This window comes from Lepisma saccharinum, chromosome 20 (assembly GCF_977018435.1).
Source record: "Lepisma saccharinum chromosome 20, izLepSacc3.1, whole genome shotgun sequence".
In the NCBI taxonomy this organism is placed as follows: Eukaryota; Metazoa; Arthropoda; class Insecta; order Zygentoma; family Lepismatidae; genus Lepisma; species Lepisma saccharinum.
The window spans coordinates 7,475,107-7,489,758 of record NC_139248.1 but is presented as its reverse complement, the minus strand read 5'-3'; the positions used below and the strand labels follow the sequence as shown (position 1 = coordinate 7,489,758).

The 14,652-nt window shown below is 37.9% G+C and overlaps 1 protein-coding gene across 3 annotated transcripts in view; it reads left to right on the top strand.

The window, feature by feature from the left end:
• The first annotated feature begins 5,282 nt into the window (after positions 1-5,282).
• The window catches only part of Tsp26A (Tetraspanin 26A), a 101,940-nt gene continuing 92,570 nt past the window's right edge, over positions 5,283-14,652 (top strand). For all 3 annotated transcript variants that reach the window (XM_083142069.1, XM_083142071.1, XM_083142072.1), the window contains exon 1: positions 5,283-5,549. In XM_083142069.1, coding sequence (XP_082998195.1) covers positions 5,463-5,549 — 87 coding nt within the window. In that variant the 5' untranslated portion in view covers positions 5,283-5,462. The remainder of the gene's footprint in view (positions 5,550-14,652) is intronic.

Sequence of the window (14,652 nt, the reverse complement as noted above, 5' to 3'; positions counted from 1 at the left end):
GATGAAGTTACAAGGGAGAGTAGTAAATCTCCAATCAATATAAAATTTTTGTTGTGAACGCCCGTATGTGAACAGCACGCGACGCCACTTTAAATGCATATTTGATGTGTTGGTACAGTGGGATCCATGAGTATTACCGTGCAAATTGTCCATCAGCATGTTCGTGCACTTCATTTGATCCAATAAGAGCGTCAAGAATTAAAAGAAAACTCAAAACAAGCTGTTGACAACTTCTGCACCAGCATACATAAAAATGCATCGCTTAAAAACACACAGGATGTAAGAAAAAAATTAATAAAAATAGTCATGGACAATTTGCAGGGTAATACTCATGGATCCCACTGTACATATTTAAGCTTATTGTGCATATTATTTGCATATATTGGAAGTAAATTAACACAATCGTTTCATTTCAAGTGTGTTTCCTCCATTTTATTGTTCTTTGTGTCAAGAGTAACTTGTGTCGCCCAAGTTTGGTAAATGACATCCAGTAACTGGAAAGTAGGGAATTGCTCCTTCGAGTTCGGGACAGGATTTCAGGGCTTTGTAAAATTGTGCAACAGTTCAACTATAATTTTTTGGCTGTGTAAGAATGGTTATCGACATCTTTGACAATTTATTAATTTATTTTACATGTAATGGATAGTATTTCTACCAGCGGCGTATTCTCTGGGTCATCTAGGTAATCTCAGATGACCCGGCTGTATTTCTTTCTCTTTTTTTTAAAAAAAAAATATTCTTCCAAACCAATTTCGATGCATATTCTTTGCTTCCAGCGCGCCGCGAATGCTTCCAACCGTTTGCCGCTGAATGTCCGGGAACCTTTCTCCAGCCGGTGGAATGACGTTAGGGAATCTCACCATGACGTCATTCCACCCGCTTCCTTTTACAACCCTTGGCGAGGAGGGAAGAGAAAGAAAAGAGGGGGAGGAAACTCTGCTTCTCAGCTCAGGCGCGGCGATTCCGTGGCCAGGGTAAGCTCCTTCTGGTGAGAGTCCACCGGTCTCAACCCCTAGAGTTTGCCTTTCCCTCCGCTGGCGACCATTGACCTCCTACAACCCTCCTCCACAATTCTCTCCCGAAGGCTATGTCGTCGCTAAACCATGTGTTTTTTATGGCAGGGACATTTCTCAGGAACGGGAATTTTGGGTTCACAAATTGCCTTCTGTAAGGGAAATAGGGAAAACTTACCCGGTAAAGTGCGAAGAATAGGAAAATATGAATAACATAAGCAAACCAATTCTACGCTAATTTTCACTATACATTTACTTCTGTCTTGCTGATGTCTGTTACATAGAAATTTATCAAAAGGAAAAAGCTTAAATATTGAAGATGAAGCAAACTAAATTAAAATTCAAAACTTAAGCAATTAATGCACCTATAAGCTGACTCCCCCCCATTCTTGTATTTGCAAAAATAGTGATTGTTTCTTCTCTCTAATCTTCAAAAGCAGCGAGAGTACTTCCTTCACGGAACTGAATATTTTTTAAAGGAAAAGATATAAATAAATTATATATATTTTAGTTAATTTAAGTTACTATTCCACTTTTTTAGATTAATAGTGATGAAGATGAACGACTAAAACATATAAGGAAAAAACACATCAGGCACGTAGCCAAGTGGAGGACTCCCCTCCCCGAAATCCTACATATATCTAATTTAAAAAGTGTATTGTGGTAATTAATTTTACTTCATTTGCAGAATTAAACACCTTGCATAATACGTTGTAATTATCTGAGATTTATCTTCAGAACTTCTACCCCCACTTTTTCAACTTTATGTGGCGGCTGCTAATAAGGGATGAGTACCCTCCTCTCCACCCCCACCCCGAAATAAATTTCTGGCTCAGGCCTGCACTGATTCGAACTTTTAAAACCTGTCAGCGCAGGGAATTTGGAGCTCGGAAAGGGATTTTTTTTATCATTCATAGGGAATTTCATTCTGAGCCAGGAACACAACAGAAGATTGGCGCGTGAAACTGAATGCGTGTGGTCGTTGGCTTTGTGCTGTGCTTGGTGTTTATTATTTATTTAGGTGTTATTTTAGTGTTTGTCGTGATAGTGCTGTGTTAAAGGATAATGGATGTGATAGAAGATTTGCTGGTGAAACCTTTTGGAACAAGATCTTTTCAGGAGAAGTTGCAAATTGTTAATACAGGTAGGCCAGTGCCATCGCTTGAACTTACTTCTATATACAAAGACAAAAATCGGGAATATGTGAGACATTTCTCGCAAGCAAATTATGACAAAACACCATGGTTGACAGGAAGTACAAGTGTTAATAAGCTTTTTTGTTGGCCGTGCTTACTTTTCGGGGCTGAAAAGAATGTTTGGACAAGTGGCGGATACTGTAATCTAAACAATCTTTGCAACGCTTGTGCCAAACATGAAAAATCAAAAAGTCATATAACTTCCTTTGTCAAGCTGCAATCTTTCGCACAGACACGTATTGACGTGCAACTGGACAAACAGCGTGCTTTGGATGTGGTACGGCACAATGAAATGGTGAAGAGAAATAGAGATATACTTGTGCGCTTAATAAATGCAGTGTGTTTCCTCGCAAAGCAAGAACTTCCTTTTCGAGGCCATGGTGAAGAAAGTGACTCCTTGAACAAAGGAAACTTTGTAGAATTGTTGCAGTATACAGCCGAGTATGACTCGCAACTTGCCGATCACTTGCAAACTGCAACGGTCTTTAAAGGCACGTCACCTCTAATTCAAAATGACCTTATTAAGGCAGTTTGTAGCGTGGTCAGTGAAGCTATAAAAGGCGAAGTAGACAAAGCTAATTTTGTAGCTATATTATTAGATGAAACAACTGACATTACTAATAAATCCCAATTGTCAGCATGCATTCGTTATGTTGACGAAAATGGCCATGCACAAGAAAGATTTTTGTTTTTCGCTGACGTTAGTGCTGACCGAACAGCCAATGGTTTGTTCACGCTTGTCCAAGATGTGATACGAGACTACCGCATTAGTAATAAACTCTGCAGTCAGACTTATGACGGGGCATCAGTAATGTCTGGAAGCACTAGTGGACTGCAAGCGAAAGTTAGGGAAGTCTATCCTCAGGCGCTGTTTGTCCATTGTCAGAGCCACGTACTGAATCTTGTGCTTCAGCAATCGGTCTGCAGAATCAAAGAATGTAGCATCTTTTTTACAACATTATCTGGATTGGGTTCTTTTTTCTCTAAATCGACGAAAAGAACCCAAGCATTAAAAGAATTTGTCGCGAAAAAGTTGCCAAAAGTTGCACCTACCAGATGGAACTTCTCTTCGCGTCTTGTCAACACAATAAAGGAAAGCAGAAGTGAACTAATAGAGTTCTTTGAGAATATTGTCGAAAGTGCTGGGGAATGGGATTCCGAGACTATGCTACAGGCGAATGGGTGCATTTCTTTCTTAAACAAGTTCCAAACTTGTTTCTTGCTCGAACTATTTTCCAAAATTTTTTCCTACACTGATGTGTTATACAACACATTGCAAACTAAGAGTTTGGACATAGCCTATTGTTCACAAAAAATTCATGACGTGATGCAAATACTTAAAGAAATGAGAGTTGATGGTTTTGCGCAAGTATGGTACTCGACTAAGAGTGAAGTTACAGACCTGGAAAGGAAACGAAAAAATGAAGACCCAGAAACTAGTTACAGAAGATTGTTTAATGAAGTGATCGACACATTACATGGTCAACTTTATGATAGATTTGGCGATTTTCATACATTGCACTTTGTTTCCCTCTTGGATTCATTTCAGTTCCCAGTGTTTAAGAGTAACTTTCCAGAAAGAGCTTTCATGTCTCTATTGGAAAAATATGGTGCAAACTTTGATTCTGTGAGGCTGAAAAATGAACTCACCGTTCTCTATGCATCTCAAGATCTCAATTTTACTGGGAAGCCAATTTACGAGATAGTTTCTAATATGGTAAAGAACAAACTAACTGTTGCCTTGCCAGAAGTATATAAGTTGGCAACACTCATTCTCACTATACCATCCACTACAGCTTCTGTTGAACGTTCTTTTTCGGCACTCAAAAGAATAAAATCATTCTGCAGATCAACCCAAGGACAGGACAGGTTAAGTGGACTTGCTCTGCTATCAATTGAAAAGGAGTTGCTACGTAATCTTCGGAACAACCCCACCTTTCCATTTCATGAAGCCGTTATTGGGAAGTTCACCTCTCAAATAAGAACACTGGAGTTCAACTACAAGTAATCGGGTCCTGGGGTAAGTTGAATTTTGCACTTAAATTAATAATGAGGGTTTCTATTTCACTAGTGCATGTCTTTCATTTTATATTTCACAGGTTTTTTTTTTATTTTGCTTTATAATACTGTCTTGTTTTATTATTTGAAATTACACGTATATTAAACTGCAATAATGAGAATTAATTGATTGTGGTCGCCACAATAAGACAAACATTCCCACAAAATATTCCTAAATCCCATATGGATCCTGATATAAAATGCACGGAAACTTTTGGAGTTTGATGATCAAGGGTCGGAGATTACCCACTTGTTAGAACCAGCATACGCCACTGATTTCTACTGTTGTTCAGTTGTTAATAACTAGTGTATGATGATCCTATTATTTGGGACAAACACCTGAAATAAGAACCAGCAATTAGTCATCATTTTATGCTTTGTAAACAGTCTTTATCCATAAAATTACAAATGATTGAAAAGCAATACTTTTTTCACTATCCATGTTGAGCAATTATATTAGCCATTTATTTAAAATTCGCCTATGGGTCTGCCCCTCCCTCAAAAAAATCCTGGGTACGGGCCAGGACAGTGACTACTTGACAAACATTACAGAGTTTGGAACCACCCATAGTGGACTGACCCGACCCACTTAGAAAGGCTGGAAATCTATTCTATCAAGGGTATGAGCCTGGGATCCTTGTATTTGAAGAGTTTTGCACTAACCATTCCACTAGAGATTCAGGCGAAACTACATTTACAAAACATTGCCTTCTATCCTATCCATTTCACCTTCCGCTCCCTCTAGAACTCCATTAGAAACAAGGAACAAGGTAATTCAAAAATCATTGTGATATTATTGAAATGCCTTACACTTCTAATTTCAGTACAAAAATTCCTTTCTTGCTTCTAAAAATGATGCTTTCCCCCGCGTCGACAAACCATCCGCAAACCAACTATACAAGTACGTCACTTTTTCAATTTCAGTGTATGGGTTGTCTCATAGCAAATTCCGTGCCTTTCGTACGTAGGTCCCTGGCAACGCTGGTACAACCGCTTGGAATTATGGGGGAATGGAGACCGAAGGTCGGGTAGTGTATGTATGGGTGTTAGTGGGTGTTGGGGAAGTAGAAACTTGCATCTGTTGATCGAGTTTGGTGAATGTAGTGACTGACAATGGATAAAATACTAGTCAGAGAAGAAAATAGCTGATCGTTTGGATATATTTATTTGCTTTAGTGCTCTCGATGTCGTCAAGATGCCTGTTCGAAAATATAGAAGAGATCAAAGCGAAGTTAGCTGCTGCTTGAAATATGTTATATTTGGATTTAACGTAATGTTTTGGGTAAGTTTTTATTGTGTGTGATATAATTTTTAATTGTTGGTCATATTTGGGTGTCCTCCATCTGTATATATAAAATTTGGAGTACTCACAATATTTATGTTTACTATAGTTTGCGCTTTCAGGGGTAACCACCGTAAACAAAGCAGCCTGTGCTCTGTGGTGTTGACCTTTAAGAAAATTGGAGAGTTGCGTTATAGATGGTTGAAATTTGCACTATGTCCCTTGTATAATATATGTGTGTGTTAATTGTTTCTCATTTTCGGACGGAAATTGTTACGAAAGGACCCACCCTTTTATTAAGCATTAATTTATTGGTTGTGTGTAGAGTTCGATGACAGTGCTGTCATTGCGTAACTAATATGTTAGTGTTGCAGAGTTATAAAGGTATAACGAGCTTTTCTTTTTCGACACCAGATTCTAGGGCAGTGAATTTTGTTGGCAATTATCTTCATGCCATTTGTGCAGTATTTGAAAATTTCAAATTTTGCGTGCTGTTTGCAGACCTTGCTGATACATGCAGTGGCCGATTTATAGAGGTTAAGGATATCTACAACTATAAAGATATTCGATCCGATAGTGGCAATTACCTTGTAACTGTCTTATGTGTGCTTTCCTATTAAGTACTGCAACGCTCTAGCCGTCTATTCTGGAAGGAATTACTTTGTCGGTTGTTGTAAATTATGGAAACAAAACCCTACGTTGGACGATAAACATGTTAATTAATTAGCATTTCTTATATAAAAGAAAGGGTAACTGTTCGATCTCCGGTCAACGGATTTCTTCATTTTTACAGAAGAAACTACGTACGAAAATGAGTTTCTGTTGCATTGTCAAAGTTTGTGGTCGTATTTTCTTTCATCGTTGACTATATTGGACCGGGAATTCATGTATTTTTGAGAAGAAATATATCTCAGACGCAAAATTGCCGTTGCTTTTACTTGCTTCCTCTACGGGTTGCGTACGTTCGATGATGTAACCGCCTGTCAGTGTTACCAACCACACGTTGTTTTGCAAGAATATGAAAAACTAAATATACATTCCTGATATTACTACGACCCCAAATTTTAACTATGTTTGCCTAAGCTAATTTAACCTTACCGTGAATGGTTTGTGGGGCTATTCGTGAATGGTATTTGAAGCACTGCATACCCACTCATGATTCACAACTGTGCCCGCGATATTGTGTGTTATGGAAGCGAAAAAAGCAAGAACAATAATTATTGTTAATGTTAAAAATTGAAATTATTTTCGTGAGAAAAGCAAAATCCCACCATAAACAATCTTTTGCAATGCAAAATAGGTAAGTACGAATGTTAAAAATGAAAAAATAAACGAGTGAGAGGTGTTGACTGGAGATCGAACAGGTAATAACAAAAGTTTTCGTTAAGGGTGCTGTTTGTCTAATAAAATAACACAAGTTACACAGGACGATAAGTAATATTTTAAGAATAGTGGAAATGAAGGGGAGGATATACAGTTATGCACCAATTGTGCATTTATTTCAATATCGCTAAAAAAAACCTGGGTGTATCCAAGAGTATGAATTTCTCTCCATTTTGCAAGTGGAAACATTTTTTTATGTTGATTATTAAGCTAGACATGATTGAGTGCACGAAAGAGCCAGATCTGGCTCCAAGAGAGCTAAGTTGGCACACTGCGATGGACAGCAGGGCTTGGGAAGACTCCTGTGGAAACTGTATCGCATGCCCTGAATGTTGAAGTTCAGATTGAACTAATTTGTGGATTTTAAAGATGCATGAAGTATTAATTTGCGAGGAATTGTCCTGAAAAGTGGAATAGGTAAGTGGCCACACTCATAAGTGTGAAGCATTCTTTTTACATGAAAAACACAGTACTCATGTTGGAGGTGAAAGGTGAAAGTACCAACCTAATCACCCTAAACCTATAAATGGTAAGGGTATAGACGTTTAGTAGCATAATTCTAATGCTAAGAGCACCGGCCTAACCTGCCCAAGTACTTAAGAATATGGGAAAAGGATGAAAACAATCGCTCTGTACAAAAATGCAGTAATCAAAAAACGTACTTCAAATGTTTTGTCAATAGCTTCATTTGTGTTGTTTATGTTGCCTTGAAGATTGCGGAACAACAATAAAATGGAATTAGCTCGTGAACATTTTCGTGCGATGATTTTTTACGATTTTCGACGTGGATTATCAAGACAAGAGTGCATCGATCAACTTACTTCCACATTTGGCGATGAAGCCCCATCCTTTGCCACTGTGAAACGCTGGTATAACGAATTTAATCGTGGCCGCCATTCGCTCACTGACGAGATTCGCGAAGGTCCAAAATCAGTTGTTGTTCAAGAAAACATTGATGCTGTGCAAAACCTAATACTGCAAGATCGTCATGTGACATACTGTGAGATTGAGGCAACCATAGGCACATGGACGTCCACAGGATTTTTTCCAGGGAGGGGCAAGGAAGGTATTTTTTTCCAGGGGGGGGGGCAAACGAAGGCAAATTTTCCCCAAAAATAGTGTTGTTCCCTAAAAAACATTGCTTAAATTTGAATTTATGGTGTTCATGCAATAAATAACACATATTATTGTGGCTAAAATGAAATTATATGTATTAAATACATAATTTTTGGTTGACTTTCATTTTCCAGGGGGGGCATGGCCCCCCTTGCCCCCCCCCTTCCTGACGCCCATGCATAGGCATTAGTTCCACCAGCATATATAAAGTATTACATGATCATTTAGCTGTGAGAAAGGTATGTTCTCGTTGGATCCCACACAATTTGACAAAAACTCAAAAAGATGCTCGCGTCAATTGGTGCAAACAAATGCTCAATAAATACAATCGTGGTGCTTCGAAAGACGTATATAAGATTGTAACTGGTGACGAATCATGGATATATGCATATGAGCTGGAACGTAAACAGCAGTCGACTGTATGGGTGTTTCAAAATGAACCCAATCCAACAAAAGTTGTTCGCGCTCGAAGCACATCGAAACAAATGGTCGCCTGTTTTTTCGGGAAAACTGGTCATGTGGCAACTGCCTTTAGAGGAACGTAGAACGGTCAACTCTGAATGGTACACAACAATTTGTTTGCCAGAGGTCTTCGGTCAAATACGGAAAACGAACAAACGCCGTCGGATCATTCTTCATCAAGACAATGCCAGCTGTCACACATCTCGTCTAACAACAGACTTTATGAACAGCCAAAAAATCGAATTGATGGGTCATCCGCCGTACAGTCCTGATTTGGCACCCAATGACTTCTTCTTGTTCCCGAATGTCAAGAATAAATTGCGTGGACAACGATTTTCGTCGGTGGAAGACGCCGTTGATGCGTTCAAAAACCACATTATGGAGGTGTCTCAAGAAGATTGGAAAAACTGCTTTGACAAAGGAGAATACTTCGAAAAACATTAAAGCAGTTTGCAATGCCAAATTTTTTTCTTTTTATTGTTAGGCTCAAAATGTAAATAGTGACCCTCGTATTTAATGATGGCATAGGAATTGCACAATGGGAAACTAGGGCCCGGAATTTTCAGGCTGGTCGAGAATTGGCAACTGGAGGTAGCATACAAGGATCAAAATTGCAATTTCAATTTTTTTTAAAAAATGATTGTAACAGTGCGGGATATTTATGATTTTTCGCAAGTTTTATAGGAGTACTAAGAACTGTTTTAGAATACTCAAAATGGTTGTGACAGTAAGCTTGAAGAAGCTAATTAGCAGAGATAAATGCTTCACTAAATATTGTTATGATTTGAAATGTAGCTTACATATATAGTTTTTGGTTTCCGGTTGACTGGTACATGAGTTCCATGGATTTTCATGTGAGGCCCAAAGGGGAGGTTTGTGCTTGACATCAGATTTTATGTGATGGAAGTATTTAAAGCATTAAAGTGGCTTTTTGTTAAGGCCAAGAGCCCTAAACCTGACCCACCAAACAAACAAGGAATGGATTTAGGGATATTTTATTAATGCTAAGTGCCCTAAACCTGACCATTCTAACCTAACAATGAAAGCATTTAGCAACAAAGTACCCCTTCACACCCCATGCACATGAAGTAAATTGCAGAATAAGTCTGTATCCAAGGTGACAGTAAATGAATGGCTGCTTGCAACAAAGAGTCATATAGTAGTATAAAGTAAAAGTGCTCCCCTGTGCTTTGCACCATGCCATGAATTCATATAGGGCTTGTGGAGTTTGGGCACCACACTTTTTTTATCTCTGATAAAGGTGGGGGTGATGTGATCAGCGACATGCCTCTGGCTGCTTTTACCCCCCAGAGTTTCCTCCAGGTACCCACTTTATACGATGCTGGAGCAGCTTGAACAGGTAGAAAAAAATCCTGATTCTCCCCCAGGATCGAACCTGGTTCTCTCGCATGGTAGTCAGATACCCTAACGAATGAGCTACCATGGCTATCATATAAAGAGTATATGAAGGGGAAAACCATTCTCCAAAGAACAAAAACACTCAGTAAGTAATCAGTAAGACTGAAGTATATGTTAACAGACATAATTAGAGATTGAACCACATAGAAAATGCCTGTGAACCATGATAAATTCGAAATTAAACAATCAGATGTTTTGGCTATTTTAATTTCACATGTTTTCATGTAATTTAAGAATGTGGTATTAAGAAGTAGGCTGTTAACAAATAATATGATCAATGATTTTTTAAGTTATCTGGTTCCATTTCATTATAAGCTTTATATCAAATATATTTGGTACAGAGGCTATTTTCCAATTCTGGCATTCAATGTTAATTTTCTCTTAAATTATTTTGTAGCCACCATATTTTAAAAGTCTGCCATTTGTAGATTGGTACTTCTGATTCATATACTGCAGTTGGTATTAACACAATGTATCCCTTAGCTCTGAAAGTACAGCAGTCAGCTCACGAGAAGATCCCCAGATGGGGGGAGATGGGGTTTTGGAAGTGCGTAGGAGTTGATTTGTGTCAATTACTACGCACAAAGCATGTGTCTACGGCAACAAGTTGCTGCTTTTATTTTCAGTGTACAGAATATTTTTGCGTATCCTGTACGTTATTTAGCTTGTATTTCAAAGAAGTTCGAAAACAGTATACAGCAATGGCTTGCATCACTGTTACAACGAGGCCATCATGCGTTTCTGATTGAGGATGCACTCCCCCGACTCTAATATAGTGGAGTTGCCTGTTATTTCATCACTTGCGTTGAAGATCTTCTCCTGAGCGGTCAACTGCTATGATACATTCAGTGTGTCACATTGAATGAATTCACTGCTTTTGTATATGCACATATAATCGTGCATACTGAATGCTCCCTTTATAGTTTTCCTGATTTCCCCATTCCAAAGTTTCCTTACATGTGACAAAGAGCAAACCATTCGACTGTGGTTACATCATGGAATAGCGGCTAATATCAAATTAAAAATTATGGGTACAGAATATGGACTCCAATTAAAATTAACCAGTAGGCCAGGGCTCGAAAAATCCCAGTCACCACGGCAACTAAAAATTTCAGTCTGGCGACTGTGATCTTTTGCTGTAATATTGCCATTTTTTTAAGTTTGCATGTACGAAATTTTGAAGATTTTAAGTTCAAATTGCAGTACTGCGTAAGTTAGCAAATTATTTTTTTTATCAACGTTGTGAGCATTCCATAGAATCAGTAACAATTTCTTACTCTTTGTTCCCTTTGATTGATTTGCTTTATTTTACTTTGCTTTTTGTGCCACTTTTGGCTAATTTGCGAAGGTGTAGATAACTGATGAATGAACACTCACAAACGCCCATGCCCAGACCGGGATTCGAACCCGGAACTCCTGGCGTTGTAGCACGATGTGATAACCACTCCGCGACAGGGGCCGACTCAGCTTCTTGTAATATGCACAATTGCTAGTTGGTGGTTTCCTGGCACCTGGCTCTGAATATTTTTCGAGCACTACTGTAGACATATATAAAAATGAGTTACATCAAAATGTAGCTTATTCAATTCTGGTTAAACTATGGTACCAAAACTAGCCTTCAATTTTTTTGTCTGCCAGAGATAAAAAAAAAGTCCGTTTTTGGTGTTTTCCAAAGGACCCTTCTCTTTGAAATGCTATAAATAAAAAACATAACCACTACTCCATCAGGGAGGCCCCTTCAGTTGGAAGTGAGCATTCAAGAACAATATTGTCGTAAGGAAGGGCCTAATCCTGCAAGTGAGTTTATTTTCTGTAATAAATGTATCAGAAACGCAATGAAATTACAATGTATTGTCTCAATTGTGGACATTTATGGAATTTGTGGCACAAGAAAGAAGATTTCAACAAATCTTTACTAATGTCTATACTTTCGCTTATACACAAATCATCCATAATAATAAATAAGTAGTAGTGGGGTTGCAAGGCAGAAATTAGTTCACAAAAAGTACACCAAATATTGTTTTGTGTAATTAGTTTTGTCACTTCGTTGCAGAAAAATACAATTTAGACATTGGCATCGCAAAAATATATAACAATCTGCCATCTGTAATTGGAGGTTTACCTCTGTTGAGGCTGTTTAAATAAATAAATAAAATAATTTTTCTAGCGTGTACATCTGATTCCCTCCAGTGGCCTTATACTTTGCTACAGTGTCGTATTCTCCTTATCACAGAATAAAGGATAAACACAATTCTGTAAAATCTTACTTGATCCCTTGTAAAGAATGTTTATCTTTTCTACTTATGAGTTTCCATTTTAGGGCTCATGCATGCTCAATTTGTGCATACAACACAGTTGGCATATGTACTAAAAGGAAATTGGAGTAATTGATACTGTTTTAATGTCTTTAGTTTACATATTATTTTCGAGGATGCTTTCAGAGTGTGCACATTCCTCTCAAAAAATTTACAAAGTCCAAAATTAAATAAGCAAGATACTTGTTTGCTGTTGCATAATGTGAAATTGATTATTTCCTTTGAGGTGCAATATTAAAAGGATCAGATTATGTTAATAGATGCCCCCAAAAATGTATGTATACTGCCACTACTACTAATAATAATACACATAAAAATAATGATCATGGCTTCACTTTTCATCAGCTGGACCTAATAACCTTTTTGGTATTCAGTAAATGAACTTTTTTTGACCATTTCTTTGGTAGGGCAGCTTTTTTTTTTATTCAAATGTAGTGATATTAACTAATAAATATGTGATTATATCTCTATTTTTATATCATTTTTACTTGTTCATGTAATAATAATTATTTTATTAATTCACATATTTTAATATTATTGTTATTATTAATAATAAATCATATTAACCTATTCATTACACACACTATTATTATTATTATTATTAGATATGAAAACTTGGTCCAGACCTATCCAGAAATATACTTAGTTGTAGATACATGCTTGCTTAACTATATTTGAGGTGTGCAAGCTGTGATACATTTCAAACCAGTATCACTATCAACTATTGAGCATGATACTCCACACGGAGCATGTTGAGTAACCAACCTGACTGAGATCTTACCAGTTCTGAGTTTGACTTCCAGTCTAAATGTTCATTTATATGTTTTATGTAATCATCATTCATTCTCATCATCACAAGAGTGCAGAAAAAGCTATGGAAAATACAATAATACAATACTCATGATTGGAGAACAAGAAAATTGCTGTCAGTGTGATAGTGGGAGGATTCTATTTGTATTTCTTTTGGGAAATATAAGTTGTCTGGAATTGAATTAGTGAAAAAGAAAACATAACATGTCTGAAACTACTGTATTTACTGCCTCGAAGTGCACGTAATCTGAAATGGAAACTCAGTAAGATTATGTCATTGCATTGGAAGTGTGGTTTAAACATGCATGTGGAAAGTGAGAGATGGATGTGAATTGCACCAGAGAAGTCACAGTACATTTTGTGGCTGTTTGGAATGTGGTCGGTCAAATGAATGCAATGGGACATCCTTGAGTCTTGCTAAGTTTGGGTTCCATGCTACAGATCAGTGTTTCTCAATCGCTGAGCTGCGGTCCAGTACGGGACACCAGCATCAATTATACCAGCTCGAAAGAGGTTCTCCTGAAGTCTGTAACTTGCAGGGAATTTTGTAGATCATCTGGAATTTATGTGCATTCTGGAGCCTGCAAGAGGAAAAAGTTGCAAAATGAACAAGTGGTTCATTTCCACCTTTAGATTCGGTTCTTGTGATTCCACTTCCTAAAAAGATTAAGTTTAGAAACTTTTTCCTGTCATCCTTATGATTCTCGGTTTGGTACAAAGCTATGGTGACTCTACGTATAGGATGGGCGAGAAGTAACTAGGCATTAAAATGTGGACTTACCTTGCTTCTGATAGTCTGGTTTCGTTAAGCAAGAAATGATGGATCGTGTTTTTTGACATGTAAACGATAGCCGGCCCCCGTGGCGTAGTGGTCCCAGGTTTGAATCCCGGCCTGGGCATGGATGGTTGTGAGTGTCCATTCATCCTTATCTTCGCAAATTAGCTAAAAGTGACACAAAAGCGAAGTAAAATAAAACAAATCAACAACATTTAAACAATAAATCACAATTTGTTCTTTTAGTTCTTTGAAGTACAATTTATGCATAGATAGAGTAATGGGTACTGGACCGACAGTTCAAAGTGGCATCCGAACCACTATGTTAGTTTTATGTCTCTTGGGAGAGGGGTGGTCGTCGTCGTTTTCTTATTGGTTCACAACGCGTATTTTTGCTGTTTCTAGCCAAAGTTGTTCAGGTACTATTTACAGTAAAACCTCGTTAATACGGACTAATGGGGGGATAAGTTGACTGGTTTAACAAAAGTCCGGATTAACTGAATTAACGTAAAAGAACAGTACAAAGTGTATTAAAACTCCGTTTATAGCAACAAAACACGTTTATTATGCTGTATTTAAAGGGCATATGCCTAATACACTGTATAGTACAAAGTCTGCGGGAAACAGAATTTCATCAGTGGTTGACTGCTTTGACTTCTAGCCACATTTAAAACCTCACATTCTGCCCCCCCCCCCTTTTGCCTGTCCGGCTTATCGGGGTCCGGATTAACGAAGTTTTACTGTGTTATTTACGAGGGCTATTTTTTTCAACCTCCGATGGCGCCGCCAGGTGGCCCGTGAAGCGCTAGGAAGCGGGGCGTCC